Below are 15,677 nucleotides of genomic sequence, written 5' to 3'. Positions count from 1 at the left end.
AGGTACTTCTTCGGTTCCGAGATCAATCTGGTGTCGCCCTTGGATCTAGAGTGTATGGAGCTGCTGTTAGCCTTCGGCGCTCATCCGAACACGCGGGATCGCGCCGGGCTGACGCCCCTCATGAAGGCCGCCAGACTGCCGCAGGTAAGCAGAATCAACGAGATACAGACTTGCCCATCAACGAACAACACGAGGACCCTGTTTTCCTCACGAATTTAAGCCAGTTCAAAATCAATTAAAAATCATTTTAAAGAGAAAGGAAGAGTCTCTGTCCAAAAAGACGTTCTATTTTCTTTTTTCTCAAACCTTCAGAGGCGTTTTGAATTTCTTGTGTCTTTTCTAAAATTCACAACTATACTCGACACGCAGTACTTATAATTAAATTACGTTCGCGTTTCCGCAAAATCGCGGAAAAACTGATCGATCCTTGCGAATGTCGCAGGGAATATCCTCGGTGCTTCTGCTGTTGAGCTACGGCGCGGACGTGAACGCGACGGCGGACGCCAGGCACGATTACCGGACGGTGCTGCATTACGCGATCCTTGGCGGCGATCCGACGGTGATCAATCTGCTGCTGAAGCAAGGCGCCCGGCTGGACCTCGGGCCGGACTATCAGAAACCGACGGCCCTCGATCTGGCCATACTCAAGGGCGACCCGTCGATCGTCGAGATGCTGCTCGAAGCGGGTGAGTTAGCCGGTATCCCGGCCCGATAATCGCTGGCATACGGCCGAAATCGCGCGGCATTCGAAGGTCGAATACGCGCACGTCCAGTATTAAATCTATCCGTGTAGTGTGTCGTACGATCTCTTTTTTTCTCAAGAAGTCACAGCTCGCGATCATAGATAGACTCCGCCAAGAGCCGTTCTCGTTGATCAACAACGTCCTAATATCTCTTTCAGTCTTATAAATTTGACCCAGGATCGTACTCGAAATTATATCTGAAGCCTTGTGTCCACGATGCTAGAACTGTGTCCGAGTTTCGGTTTAAGCCAATGAAACTGCTACTTTTCTGTAAGAGCTGCAAGTTGATTGGCTTAAACCAAAACTCGGACGCAGTTCTAGCATCGTGGACACAAGGTTTTAAACAATATCTCAACGGCAATAATTGAATCAAATTATATCCGGATAATGATAAAAGATTGTATTTTTCGATCGCGGTTTCCCAGGCGCGGACGTGAACGCCACGTCGCCGATCATCGGGTCACCGCTGCACGTGGCGTGCGCGGATAACATCCCGAACCGGCTGGAGATCCTGTGCATGCTGCTGGAGCGCGGCGCCGATCCCAATCTGGTGATACGCAGCGACGACGGGCCGGCGTTGCGACCGGTGCTCGCCGAGTACGTCGCCTCGAACGAGAACCCGTCGGTGGAAATAGTGGCGTTGTTGCTCAAGTACGGTGCCCGGGTGGTGATCAAGACGCAGTTCCGCGACCCACACGGCATCCTCAACTCCTTGCAGAACACGGCCGACAAGCCGCGGCTGCTGCGGGCGCTGCTGGAGGCGGCGGAGAGCTTCGATCCCTGCATGATCCGACGGTCCAGCAGCCTGACGGACGCGCAGAAGGCCCTGGTGATGGAGGCGGCCAGGACCCCGCTGCCGTTGACCCATCAGGCGAGATTGATAGTCCGCAAACTCTGCGGCACCAGGCTACCGAAGATCGTCAGGAAGCTGCAGCTGCCGCAGTCGTTGCACCGTTATCTCCTCTACGACTACTACTAGTCGAGAGATTGTTGGAGATCGAGACGTTTGTCGGGAGGGATGACGTTTGTCGGAGCACTTTCTTGGATTTCCGGTAAATTATATATTCTACGCGTGGACTTGGTACTTACTCGCGACTGAAAGCCCTAAAATACGAAACTGCACCGAGTCCATGTTTTTCGAGTTAATTAATTTTAAACAAAGAAGTTATTGATCTGACAAAATTTATTAACATATTCTAGCTATCTACACATTATTAATACGAGAAAAAAAATCTCTTATACATATCACTTAGAAACACTGTGCAAAGACTGTTTCAAAATTTCAGTTTTAGTGCGGTAACCAGTACTTTTCTTTTTCAGAGCTTCAATCAAAATCGTAGACTTGAGATAAGAAAGGCGAGAATCATCTCATTATAAGCGACCTGTACCGGCATCGTCGAAGTCTGGTTTTTTTTTAAGATGCGGAAGATAAAGTATTTGCGCGCTGTGAGTCCCCGTCAATTCGATGAGTACAATAACGAGGCTGTCGAGGTGCCTTTTGTTTCTACGTTAGAATCCTTCTTTTACACAACGCGTGTAAAGTGATATAACGCTTAGACAGCACCACATTTATATTTTATCTATATACTGTTACGATTCTAGTCGCTAAATGTACGTTTTGTATGTATGTATTTTCTCTCTACTTTCGCATGTCGAGAAGATCGTTCGTGATAGAAGTGATATATAAGACGCGCTCTCGTTGCTCAAACGCGCGAATGTACTCCCGAGCGCTCTCGAATCGTCAATCTGGAAATATTGCGCACAGAATCAAGTACCTTGCAGAGTTATCGTGGCGAAGTTACGCGAAGTTTGTCGCCGGACAAACAGCCGGGGAGGATTATTCTTTCGATGGTCGCGAAGTGATCGACTTCTTTTGTACCTTTGTATATACGACGATATATACGCTCAATGTACAATAAAGAGAAATAAAGGAGAATCAAATTGGAACGCTGTCCACCTGTGCCTGATCAGGGGGCTCGGAGCTTTCACGTACATGCTTGGCCGCGCGCGATTACGACGCGCCGAATGTTGGTCGATGTTGGTGGGAGCAACAATGATCCATGCACCATCGCTATCCTCGAAATAGCAGCCTCAATACCGTGACTTACGTCAAACTTTTGGCAGACGCTTTGCGTGAGGAAATTCGAGGTTCCCCGCACACCTGTGCGAGCGCGAGCTTAATGAGCGCGAACGATTCGCGTAGGCAAGCGGAATCGACGTTTCTTCATCTTTTTATAATTGCTATAAGAAGCTATCGAGCTGCGCGATTAAATTAATTTGATAAAAAGTAGACGATAAAAACGCGGTTTAATAAATAAAGACGGAGGACCGAACAGAAACGTAAATCAAAAAAGAAATAGTTGGATACATAATGTATATCGTTTGCGAGTTGATCGCCTCGAAGAAGGTCAGGGCAATTTTTGTAACTGCCTGCTGTCCTTTATGTTTTTTTTTGTCTTGGCGATTCCTGAAAGATACAAACAACATTTCGTCTCGACTAACCCTTATAAAAATTTAATACTGTAAGTGATTTTTTGGCTAGTAATTAATCACTTAAAAGTACTATTAAAAGCACTGTTAATAGTGCTTTTAATAGTGCTTTTAAATGATTAATCACTAGCCAAAAAATCACGTACAGTATTAAATTTCTATAAGGGAATTCGCAATCGGTGTCGTTCGTGTAGGTTTTCTGTGATTAACAATTACTGTGATAAAGTTTAAGAGAGATCAATTTAACTGCGATAGCGTCATAATAAAAAATCTTAATAATTAAACAGCGCTCCGAAAGTGAAATTATATCACAAAGTACGTGCTATATGGAGACGCTTTGCGTCAACAGGCATAAGAAATGTTAATGAGTGCATCTCTTATTTAGCGCATTCGCGATAAATGGACGATCGTATATAGTTGCGCTTAAATATGTATCCTGTAACTCGAAAGCCGTAGGTGCGTTAACTGCGTGCGACGAAATGTGCCACCATCGGATCTTCGCGGGGAGCACGGAAATTCCATGGCGCCTCTCCAAGCTCCGTTCGAAATATCCACTGAAGAACGACTGTCCCCGCGATTTCTCGTTTTGCGAACGAGCGCCTATTCGCGACGCAGGATTTCAAGTTTAGGCGCAAAATAGAAGCGACAAAGGTCAAGATCCGCCGCGATCGTAACTGACTGATTCAGATTCGGGGAAATAAATGGACGAGATCTCGTCCAGACTAGAGAGGAAAGACACTCTGTCTGTCATTTATAGCAAATAAATTATAAATATTCATTGTAAATGCAAGTATACGAATTTATGTAATTACAAATAGAAATATTATATTATATTATATGTCTAAATTATAATTATTTATATATAAATTTTATATTACATGCTGTTTTTGAAGATGGTATTATGATTGGAAATATTTAAGTACTTTTTAGGAAACAAAACTGCAAAGTTTGATTACATCTAATAAAAAATACAGTTAAAATTTGATATGGAAACGTAAAATTTTGATAACGCTCATTATATGACATTTTTATTAGATTAGAGTTGTTTTCTAAATAATGAAAATTATATCGACACTTTATCCAAATGATTCTGGAGCGATTAGATTAAAGAAAAATATTTTTTAGACACTTTCTGCTAATTATACGCTTAATTGATTTTAATTAATTGTAATTATTGTATGGTTTTCCAAACTCTGAAAAGTTTTTTCCAAACATCTCCAAATAATTTCCAAACTATTGGATAAGATAATTTTCAATAATTTTTATTTTTTTTTTGCCAACTATACGTCGGTCAATATCACTTTCGCGAAAGTTGATCGTGGCGAAAATGTCAAATCAAGCCTTATCGACCGAGCTGTCGCATTGACGATGTGAGCATCATGGCGGCTAGAGTGTTGGGCTCGGTCCTGCGTAAAAACGCAGGATTTTTCGGCGCCGGCAGGCTGCTGGCGCCGAACAACGCGCCGGCGATCACCAACGTGTGAGTCAAATTAATTGCACTTAAACGTAGCTCGTAAATTATTCGCTTACACACGTTACGTAACGACATAACCTGCCTGTTTCGCCGTACGGCGTGACGGGCACGACTGACAACACCTGTGTTTTGCAGCCAGAATCGCAAGGGCCACCAATGGAACCCGGACAAGGAGTTCCTCGAGCAGTTGGAGAGGCCGGTGGCGTACGCCACGGAGAAGCTCGACTGGACCCCGCCGCATCACGAATCCGCCCTGGCGATGGGCCCCATGGCGGAGCAGACCATACAGAATATAAAGATTAACTTTGGACCGCAGCATCCGGCCGCCCACGGCGTGCTCCGGCTGATCCTGGAGCTGGACGGCGAGATCGTGCTCAGCGCCGATCCGCACATCGGCCTCCTGCACCGCGGCACGGAGAAACTGATCGAATACAAGACCTACATGCAGGCGCTGCCCTACTTCGATCGCTTGGACTACGTCTCCATGATGTGCAACGAACAATGCTTCTCCCTGGCGATCGAGAAACTGCTGAACATAGACGTGCCTCTGCGCGCGAAGTACATTCGAGGTAAAAATGATATATATATGCATTCTTTTCAATAACACGGAATATATTAGAATATAAGTAGCGTCTTTGGTAAACATTCATCAGCTTGTGATTCAACGTCCTCCAAGTCTGATAGAATTATTTTCTCACTTGCAGTTCTTTTCGGGGAGATTACGAGGATTCTGAACCATATTATGGGCATTGGAACGCACGCGTTGGACATTGGCGCTCTCACACCCTTCTTCTGGCTGTTTGAGGAGCGAGAGAAGCTGATGGAGTTCTACGAGCGCGTGAGCGGCGCCCGTATGCACGCAGCTTACATAAGGCCAGGTGGTGTGTCTTTGGACCTACCGTTGGGTTTGATGGACGACATATACGACTGGGCCTCCAAATACTCAGAACGATTGGACGAAGTGGAGGATCTGCTGACGGACAACAGAATCTGGCGGCAGCGCACGATCAATATCGGTTGCGTGTCCGCGGAGGACGCGCTGAATTGGGGCTTCAGTGGCGTGATGTTACGAGGCTCTGGAATAAAATGGGATTTGAGGAAAGTCGCGCCCTACGACGCTTACCACTTGGTGGATTTTGACGTTCCAGTCGGCACGAACGGCGATTGCTATGACAGGTAAAAGCATTTAAAAGAATTAAAGGTATTAGAACATAGGAAAATAATAGATTACTAAGAAATCAAAAGAAAAAAAATAATTAAATACCCGGTCGGACAATACAGCAAAGAATCTTTTAGTTTGAAAAGAAGTTTTACGTATCTTTTTAATTGCATTGTTTTCTATATTCGACTTGCATTAGCCTTTAAAAAGGAATTTCTTTCCTTAAATTATTCTTCGCTAAAAATAATATTTAATTGTTCTTATTGTTCTGCGACTAATCAGTAATAATACACGAAAGAGTCATCTAAATGAATGAAAAATGCCATAGCGCGATGTGTATAACTTTTAAATATTTATAACTTATTTGGCGCAATGCCTCTTGTTTTCAGATATCTAATCCGCGTCGAGGAGATGCGACAGTCGCTGCGTATCATCCACCAGTGCTTGAATCAGATGCCCGAAGGAGAAGTGCGATGCGACGACGCCAAGATTGTGCCGCCGCGGCGGGAGGAGATGAAGAGCAGCATGGAGGCGCTCATCCATCACTTCAAACTGTTCACCCAGGGTTTCCAAGTGCCACCGGGAGCGACGTACACCGCCATCGAGGCGCCGAAGGGCGAGTTCGGCGTTTACCTCGTTAGCGACGGCAGCAGCAAGCCGTATCGGTGCAAAATTAAAGCGCCGGGCTTTGCTCATCTGGCGGGCCTGCAGTACATGGGGCCCAAGCACTTCCTCGCCGATGTGGTCGCCATCATTGGTACGCTGGACGTCGTATTTGGCGAGATTGATAGATAATTTCCTAACGATCGATAATTTATATAGCGTAGAAATGAATTTAAAAAAATAAATGATATAAATATGTTTATGTATGTTACATACATAGAGATTCACGAAGCCGATTGCATGTTACGTGTGCACGTGACTACGCGATGAGCGTATAAATAAATGTTGTATATATCTCGGCGCAATAAATGGAAATGTGACGAATATAATTTCATGCCGAAGATGCACTCCCGAATGCCGAATATACGAAACTCTGTGCTGTTACATCTAAACCGTCCGCTACCTAAAGCCTGAAGATTGTGTGCGATTCGCGCGCGATAAGAACACACAAAACCGCATTTCTTTTATCCCGGGTTCTTTTAATTAAAAAAACGCTGTAACAACTTGCGGTGCGACGCTATGTCGCAGTACGCGATTCGCTCTCTGAGTCTCCGTGAGAGATGCGCAATTCTTCCGCACGCAAACCATAATGCAAAATGCAATTGACAAACGACGGGAGAGAATTACAAGACATCTTCGTTGCGCGTAAGAACGGAGACGCCGTTTCGCAAACCTCTTCTTTCAATAAAAAAAAAAAAAAAAGAAAAAGAAAACGAAACGGCATTAATTATCTCTGTGAGTATGGTTACATCTGGATACCATAACTATTACGGAGTCGATCGAAGCGTTATAAAGAAATAAATGGCTGACCTAAATTCCAAATTCCAAATCGCGCCAACTCCGAAACGAGAAACTAGAAAAGTGAGAGGAAACCTTTGGATTGTTATTTAAATAATTTTTACTCTTTCTGATGATGACATTTACATTTAAATAAAAGAAATAATTTAAAAGGTTATTTTTCAAAATATAATATATTTTCTTAAAAAATATGCATACTAATAAGTTTATAAGTCCGGAATGATTTAAAATTTAAATATTTTTTCACAAGTCTGTTTTTTATATGTCACCTATAGAAAGAGGATACATATTTCATAAACAAATCTTTTCGTGTTTATAGCCTGAAGATAAATACAATCTTGTTCTTGTGAAATAGCGTGCAGCAGTCGGATTAATTTACCTTGATAGATTCAACATCGACGGAATGTCACGTTTATTTTTGTCGTTTTCAAAACTAATCGCGAAGAATTTATTTTTTAACTCGTCTTTTAATTAACGTATAGGATTAGCGGGGCAAGAAACATCGTAGAATCATGTTGATTCACACTCGCGGATATGTTTTTCTTATGGAAGCAGGGAACCGGCAGCGCCCGCAAGACACCGGTCGACCTCCACCAAGCCGTTCCATTTCATTAATCCACCGCGCACGCTTACGCGCAAATAAACTTCCGTCGCCGAGGGAACCGAGAGGAAAGATCTGCCGTGCCACAACGCATACTAACACCTGGGATTTGCACTCCAGACGGCTACTTAAGAAATGAAAGCTATTTTGAAGTTTATCTAATTGTCCCGGGTAAAAAAATTTCTCATTTTCTCGGACATTTTTTAAGAATTGAGACTTATAAAAATTCTGAACAAATATATAAAATTTCTCAGATACCTTTAGAAATAAGGATTTTCAAAATATTTCAGTATCCATATATATGAAAATATCTGATAAGTTGCACAGATTTTCTCATATTTATTCAGATTTCACAAAGATGTGTTGGCAGAAAAAATCTGAAATATTTTATTATTATTTTGTCTGAGTTTCTGAAAAACGTTCCAATTCGTATAAAAAAATCTGAAAAATTCTGAGCATTCTGAGAAATTCTGATTAATAATATAAAAAATTCTAAGACATATTTCCACTAAGGGTTGAAACGATAAAAAAAGTATTTGCGAAAGTAATTTCTTTTCTTTTCTTTTTTTTCTGACGTCGTCGCACGATCTGACGACTCGTATACGTCGAGACGACGGAGACGGACACTCGCGTGATAGATGTCCACCGCAATCGGAGGAAATCGTAGTTCATCTAATTACCGTGTCCTCCTGTCAAGCACGACGAGAAGTCAAAGCGTCGGCTTTCTCTATTCCTTTCGCCGGTGAAAACCGAAGTTCGCGTTTACAGCGTTGTCAGCGAGACGATAGACGATACTGTGATTTTCGAACGGCTTCCGACGCCCGAGAGGCTCCCTTTTCCGAAAACACCGTGAGTTAGAGAATTTATGGAAAATAAAAAGACCGAGCCTCTCCCAAATACCTGATAGTGGAGTATATTGAAAATTGAGACAAGAAATAATTTTATGTGTTTGCGTTACGTTTTATTATGTTTTTGCTTTTTTTAGCTTCTCGATATATTCAGCGGCAATGAAATAAAGAATTATTTGAAGATAAGTTATTTTAAGATATTGAAATTTGATTACATTGAATATAATTTTAGAAATATTTTATTTGAAACAAAAAATAATTTCATGGTTTTTATTTGAATATCATATGAGATAGAGTCCGTTTCTTCTCAATTACGAAATCAAACAGTTTTTTATTTGAAAGGCAGATTTATTATCCTTAATTGATACGCAAATACGTTTTGCTAACATAAAATAGATAAGGTAGGAGGCCCAAATTTCGTCCTCTTCAATTTCTCGGTCCTGTCGCTAAAAGCGCTATCTAGGCCAGTCAAATTAGACATTCTGGTATGAAAGTGATGCGAACTTTTTTATTTCTTTTTAGCCATGTTGGGGGTGTTTAGAAAAGCTTATTTTTGAGTTGTCGTATCATGAGACCCAGAGCTTTTTGAGGGGGGGAGGGGGAACCAATTTTTGACGAATCAGAATGAGTCACCGCTCATTTTCTTCGTTTTTTCAAGCCCTACAACTTTCTCAGGAGCGAAAAAGTGCTATCTATTAATCGAAACGAGATAAATGCAAAAAACCGCGAATTTTATTTTTCGGGAAAACCAAAATTTTCGTTTTTTCGCAATAACTCGGCGAATGTTGATAAAGAATGAATGACTAACTCCTCATTTTGTAGCTGAGGGAGGTATTTCATACCAGAAGCCTTTTTTTGGTCTAATTTGACTGGCCTAATCGGCAATCGGCCGTATCAGCGGCATCGGGGCCATGGCGCCAGTATGTACGACGTATTACGTGTGTATATAATGGTATAGAGGAAGCCAAACAGAGCCGCTTGTGATTTGTGATCCAAGAAGCTTCCGTACTGATTTTTCGTTTTCTTGGTAACGTGAGTTCTTGCAGTGTCATTATTAATAGTCCTACACGCCTGATGTAAGCGTTGTTTTTATATTCTCTGCGTGTCATTGGCTGAAGTACATTGTCAATAGAAGGATATGTGAGTTGTGTGCCGTCAGGTTAAACTTTTTGAGAAGGTCGGAGCCGCGATGTTAATTTCAGGTTTTTTTCCTAATTTTGTACCCCTTCATGTTCCTAAATTCGTCCCCTGAACGAGTGAAATTCATTTGTGATACTTGCTTGGAAGGCTAAATGCTCATCTTAAGAAAAAATAAGGTTATTAAATTTTTTTTTAAGTAAATAATGTTTACTTTTGTAATGACTTTTAATAAATAATACGAATGAAGTTGAAAATGAAAAAAAAAGAATCGTAATTACCTACATCTTTTTCTTTGGAATTTAGTATGGGGACGAAATTAGGATCACTTTTTTTGGTTTTGCCGAAAGTACTTTTAAAATTAATTTTTTTGGGTACTAGCACTACTAACAACTGATTATACAGGTGATTTGGCTTGATTTCCAGGTAAAGAGATGACAACTCGAAGAAGGATGTCGGTGGTTGAGCCCGTGCAGAGCCCAAGAAAGTGTCGCCTGGTATACCAATAAGTGTCCCCATCAACGAGATATTCAACGAAGGTAATGTCAAATTTTTGAGCTCTTACATCATTTAATACGGTCGCCAGGTACGGAAAAAGTGATTAGGGGACGAAATTTGGGCTCCCCTACTTTATATCATTACAAGTATAAATAATAATAATCGGATGAAGCGGACAAGAAGAGACCTCGGTTTTATTTGCAAGAATTTATCATGGAGGCAATTAGAGGGCATGAGGCGTAATGATTAGGTACGATTAATGCCGAAAGAATATTTTTGATAATGAACTTTTATCTTATCAACAGTAGCGTTGTCGAAAATGACATGATACTTTATATGATACTGCATTATCACGCACTATTTATACTTATTGCGTATAATTAACTGAAAAAAGTTTGTTTTCGCATATTAATTTTTTTTCTCAATGAGCAAAATACTAATCGGTTTATACAGTTTCTTACGCATTCCGATCTTGTTTAAATGCCTATTTAATAGCATCTTTTTGTGAGATTAAACGTCGTATCCACGATTATTAATGCGCAATATCGTATAAAGCACGATAATTATGAAATAACCTTAAACGTCTGGAGCATTTAACAATATTGTACGGCTGTCATCAACTTTGCTGATTGAACGAATAAATTTTACATTTAAACGTTTCTTCAAACAGCCTTTAATGAAGCCTCTCGCTACCGAGGTCTATTTTTGTAACTTTACCCATCATTGACTCGATATTTCTTATGCTAATTATACCTATATGTTTTGACACAGAATGTATATTGCGGATTTATTATCTGTGAAGTCCAAAAAGTATTATTCGAAGAAGAAGTTATTTGGTTTTTTTTTGTACGCTTTTCTCAAGTATCTAATTGACATCGGATACAGATCTGCCGCGACCTAGAATTCATTTTCATAAGTTTACGTGCGTTACCGAGAACATTGTTGCTCTTGCCGCGGCATTGCGCGCCCGACAGTTTTCTTGAGATCTTTCCTCTCTTTATACCCACACGCATCACTTTCCAGAGTATTGCTCTGAGAACTAGGTCCATCGAGATGCATTTTATTGCGCTTGTTGCAAAAGCATCCGTTAATTATCGAACATGCTTATTTCACTCAACGCGTTCATTTTAAACGTCTCTTTTTATCACTTTCAATACTTCGAACGAAATGACAGAAATTAATATTATTTATTTATCTGATCTCGCAATAATAAAAATCAGATTTATGAGAAATGACGTGCAAACAAAGCGCACACGTTTGAATAGAAAATAAGAACAATAAAAAGAACACCAAATATGATTTAAAAAAAATTTAATAGATAAAAAATTACGTCGATCAATTTACTTATTTACTTATTCCGGCTATGATTTTTTTAAACATCGGGTAACTTGCAAAGTTTGCAAATTCAATATCCCGCGGCTATCTCTTCGCCTTCGTAACATTCATTCAAGTCGTATCAAAGAGAAGTGCGCTTGACGAAGTGAGAGTCTTTCTTTCCTCAAAACGAGTAAACGCCGGAACTTACGTCACCGATGAAAGCTGGCCGATAGCGACTTATGCGCATACGTACGTCGTGTAATGCGAGGACGCGATCGTGTAAACAACAAAAATATCATTAGGCCAGGTTTAATATCGGTAGGAGGTCTGGTAAGTCAATATCGTTAGCGTATACCTGATCCAGAATATTTTCCCTCCGCTTATTAATCTCTTTTTAAATTACTATCTAATTATTATATTTAATTATTTATTATTCTTAAAATTCATAATGGGAGAAAGTGTTTTGAAACGTTGAGAGAAAAAAATAAAAACGTGCAAATGGGAAATCGCTTTCGCTGATGCAGCTTGGTCGCTTATATTCGGAAACAAGCAGTTACATTTTCATATGCTTCCAATGGTCTTTGAGTTCTTGCAAACATAAACACAGCTTACACTACTAATATAAGTTCTTCTCTAATATAGTTTTGACAATCGAGAGTCGCGTGTCGAAGGAAAGTCGGCGCACCTGCCGCAGCAATACCGATGACACTATTGCGATGTAATCCTAATTGACATTCCTGCGGCGATCGATCGAGCTATCTCGCGGATAAGAATTAGCTTCGTTACCGAAGCACACCATATAGGATCGCGGAACCATTGGACACCCTTGCGGGCACACATCACGTCGAATTTCAAGCTAGTGTTTTTCTAGCGGCGTGCGTCGCGATAACCCTTACAGAAATTTAATACTGTAAGTGATTATTTGGTTAGTGATTAATTACTTATTTTGAGTATTAAAAGCACTGTTTTTAATGCTTTTAATGCTCAAAATAAGTAATTAATCACTAACCGAATAATCACTTACAGTATTAACCCTCAAAGGACTTCGTCGGGTCGTTTTCGTCCATCCGAAAAATACGATCCTGAATATTTTTTAAAATATTTTTTTGAGCCTGAAACTCATTTTTTATATTTATTATAAATTTAAAAAAAAATCACTTTTTTTCAATTTTTTTATGCTAATAACTAAAAAAAAACTATTAAAGAAAAAAATTTTTTGGAACCAACATCACAGCTTAAAAGAGGAAAGTTCAAAGAATATCCATGAATTTTGCAGAATTTTTTGAATGATATTTAATATTATTTATAAGTCGAAGAGCAAAAAGGACTCGACGGAGTACTTTTAAGGTGCCAAAAAGCACGAAGTCTTTTGAGGGTTAAATTTGTAATTTTTAACATTAATTGCTCTCGCGATTAAATTAAATTTAAGGCGGAAGATAAAAGTTTCGTGCTAAATTATATCAAATTGGCCGACAGTAGATCGACGCTGTTGCCGCCTGTTGCACATATCTTCACATAACTATTTCTCCAATATTTCTGCATCTATTTACCACGCGGCACGGTGATTTTTCACATTTACGGCGAGGCACGAAGTCACATTATGATCCTCGATCGATCCAATTACTTTCGTGTTACGCGGTCGATGTACAAAAAAAGGCTTTTAAAATGCGTCGCGTCGCAGATAGCCGCGCGCATAGATTACAGAGCGCGCGTGTCTATCCTTTAATGACGCGCGGCTCACGGGAATTACGGGCAATTGGAATTACGTTGCGCGTCGTAATTAAGCGGCAATTAACTATGCCACCTCAGCGTTTGGCCGCCGACGGTGTCTTTTAAGTAGAGAGTCGTGACAGAGTCGCGATGCGCGCGACGACGCGAGCCTCGTCGAGCTCGAAGGATGAGGCTTGACGTTGCGAAAGATCATCGTTGACTTACTTACTTAGTTGCGCCGTCTCGCCCCGCAAATTATAGTGCGACCGATTATAGCGTTCGCCAACGTTTGCGGCGAGGGGGAGGGTGATTAACCCCTTTAAGATCCTCGGTATCCGACAGACGTGTCTTTTTCTTATTTTTCTTATACGAACGTGTAGATTCCGAGACCCCCGTTCACACAGTTCACGGACGTGATTCTTAGTTATTACCGTGATTATTTGGTACCGTCACGTGTCTTCAGACGTAATAAAACCTGTTTTAAAAGTATAATAGATTAAATATGATAATATGTCAATAATAAATATATTAATGATGCAGTGGAACACGCCTTAAGAATGGAACAATGAAAAAAAGAAAGGACGGGAGACCTTGCTGAAAGAGAACCCGCTAGTTATGTAAGCCTTCTAGCTCTTCGTATTTTAAATATTTTTTAATCGTAAGAAGATTGAAGATTTTAAAATCAATGTGAACAACTTGGTAAATAATTGTTACTAACAGTCATTATCATACTCGGTAATCGTCATTGGAAGAAACGCATTAAAAATAAGACCATGAAAGCAATATACTCATAAATCAGTGATTTTATGCGGGATTAAATTTATTCTTCCTTTTTTATTACAATTTTTTTTTTAATAAGTAGCGATGATTCAAAGTGTCTACGGTGTTACGTAACGCGCATCGAACGCACGCAGAAACTGTCAGGTTGACGGAAAATATGGCAATTATGTCGGATTACTCTCGGTTTTGCACATACGCGAATAATGTCAACCTGTCGGGCGAATTTATCGGTGCTGCGAACCGGGAAGCTATTGTTTGCACAGTACTAAAATTAACCGAACCGCCAATTGAAGGGTCAAGGCTCGTTCTTGATATCCAGCTTGAAAATAAGAGCCTTACACAATTTCGCAATTAAAGCTGAAGAGGTTTCGAGCGATAAGAACGCTCTTCATTAGCGGCCTGCTTGATATGCTTGAATAAGGTGGACCGAAATAGAAATATTGACTTTGTCAATAGAGTCCATTTGTCGATATCTGATAATTGCGAATAATTTTACTTTTTCAAAGTCTCACTTCCCACACATAAAAAGTATTATTAAACGATACTATTAATTTTTGTAGAAATTAATTAATGGGAATTTTATGTAAGTTTTTAGACTATTTGATTGCTTTGTTACCTGAGCAGCCAAGTCGGCGCCTAATTTATCTATACATGAAAACTTTTAAATTTATTCTTGTGCCAGTCGAACAGCTCGACGCTGTAGGATCTTTCGGCACAAAACACTCTGACGTACCAGTTTTTTATTTCTGACGTTAAACATTTGGATCACTTGGTCCAAATGCCATTTCGGATTTCCAGCTATTAAATCTTTCCAGGCGGTAGCCTTCTAGAACGTGGATTTAATATCTAATCACGCGTACGAGCATTGAACGCTGTACGTAAAATTGCAGACAACGCTCTAGAAGAGATCGGCTCCGAGCACCGCTGAAGTGTATTTCTAAGAATTTGCAATGTGGACTTTTCCGCGCGAGACTCTCGATGATACTCGAGCAAAAAGTTCCGCGTATCGACGGAACAACGTAATCGCCTGTTTGTTTTTTTAAGCCTCTCGAAAATCTACCCAAAATTTACATCCGACATTTCATCGGGCGCGTAAGCGATGTTTTACACTTTTGTTCTTTTTTTCCCGTCTCTTATAATTCTTTTTACACTTGAATATCCATTACCCCTTTTTTGCAATTTGAATATCACTCATCGCCGTCAGTCGCAGTCGAATTATAGAAACTTGAGAGACTCGATAATGAATAACGAGCATCGGAAGGGGAAGCCTTTCGCAAAAACTTGTAGTTTTCCTAGCGCTAACCTACATTTACGTCCTCGATCGCCTGCCATTACGATGCTCTCGGCTGGCGATTAGCGATCATCGGACGCGGTAGCGGAAATTGAAACCGGGTTATTTTTGGCAGACCTCTTTCTCGAGATATCACACGAGATCACGGGGTCCAGTTACAGCCTGTAT

General features: G+C 40.6%; 2 protein-coding genes across 2 annotated transcripts; both read left to right on the top strand.

Moving 5' to 3' along the window:
• Positions 1–3: 3 nt before the first annotated feature.
• Positions 4–2,690, top strand: LOC112452603 (ankyrin repeat and SOCS box protein 16-like; the record flags this gene model as incomplete). The annotated part of the gene is made up of 4 exons (XM_025012888.1): positions 4–144; positions 443–686; positions 1,169–1,795; positions 2,064–2,690. Coding segments are annotated over 3 exons (939 nt in total), but the record flags the coding sequence as incomplete, so codon positions are not given.
• A 1,922-nt stretch (positions 2,691–4,612) lies between these two features.
• LOC112452599 (NADH-ubiquinone oxidoreductase 49 kDa subunit-like) lies at positions 4,613–6,858 on the top strand. The gene is made up of 4 exons (XM_025012882.1): positions 4,613–4,713; positions 4,843–5,276; positions 5,412–5,883; positions 6,256–6,858. The coding sequence occupies exons 1-4, from the start codon at positions 4,613–4,615 to the stop codon at positions 6,659–6,661; spliced, it is 1,413 nt and encodes a 470-aa protein (XP_024868650.1). The 3' UTR covers positions 6,662–6,858.
• The last annotated feature ends 8,819 nt before the right edge of the window (positions 6,859–15,677 follow it).

Source organism: Temnothorax curvispinosus, unplaced genomic scaffold (genome assembly GCF_003070985.1).
Source record: "Temnothorax curvispinosus isolate PA1 unplaced genomic scaffold, ASM307098v1 QBEX01003511.1, whole genome shotgun sequence".
Classification (NCBI taxonomy): domain Eukaryota; kingdom Metazoa; phylum Arthropoda; class Insecta; order Hymenoptera; family Formicidae; genus Temnothorax; species Temnothorax curvispinosus.
The sequence above is the reverse complement of the archived record's forward strand: the minus strand, read 5'-3'. Positions and strand labels throughout refer to the sequence as shown.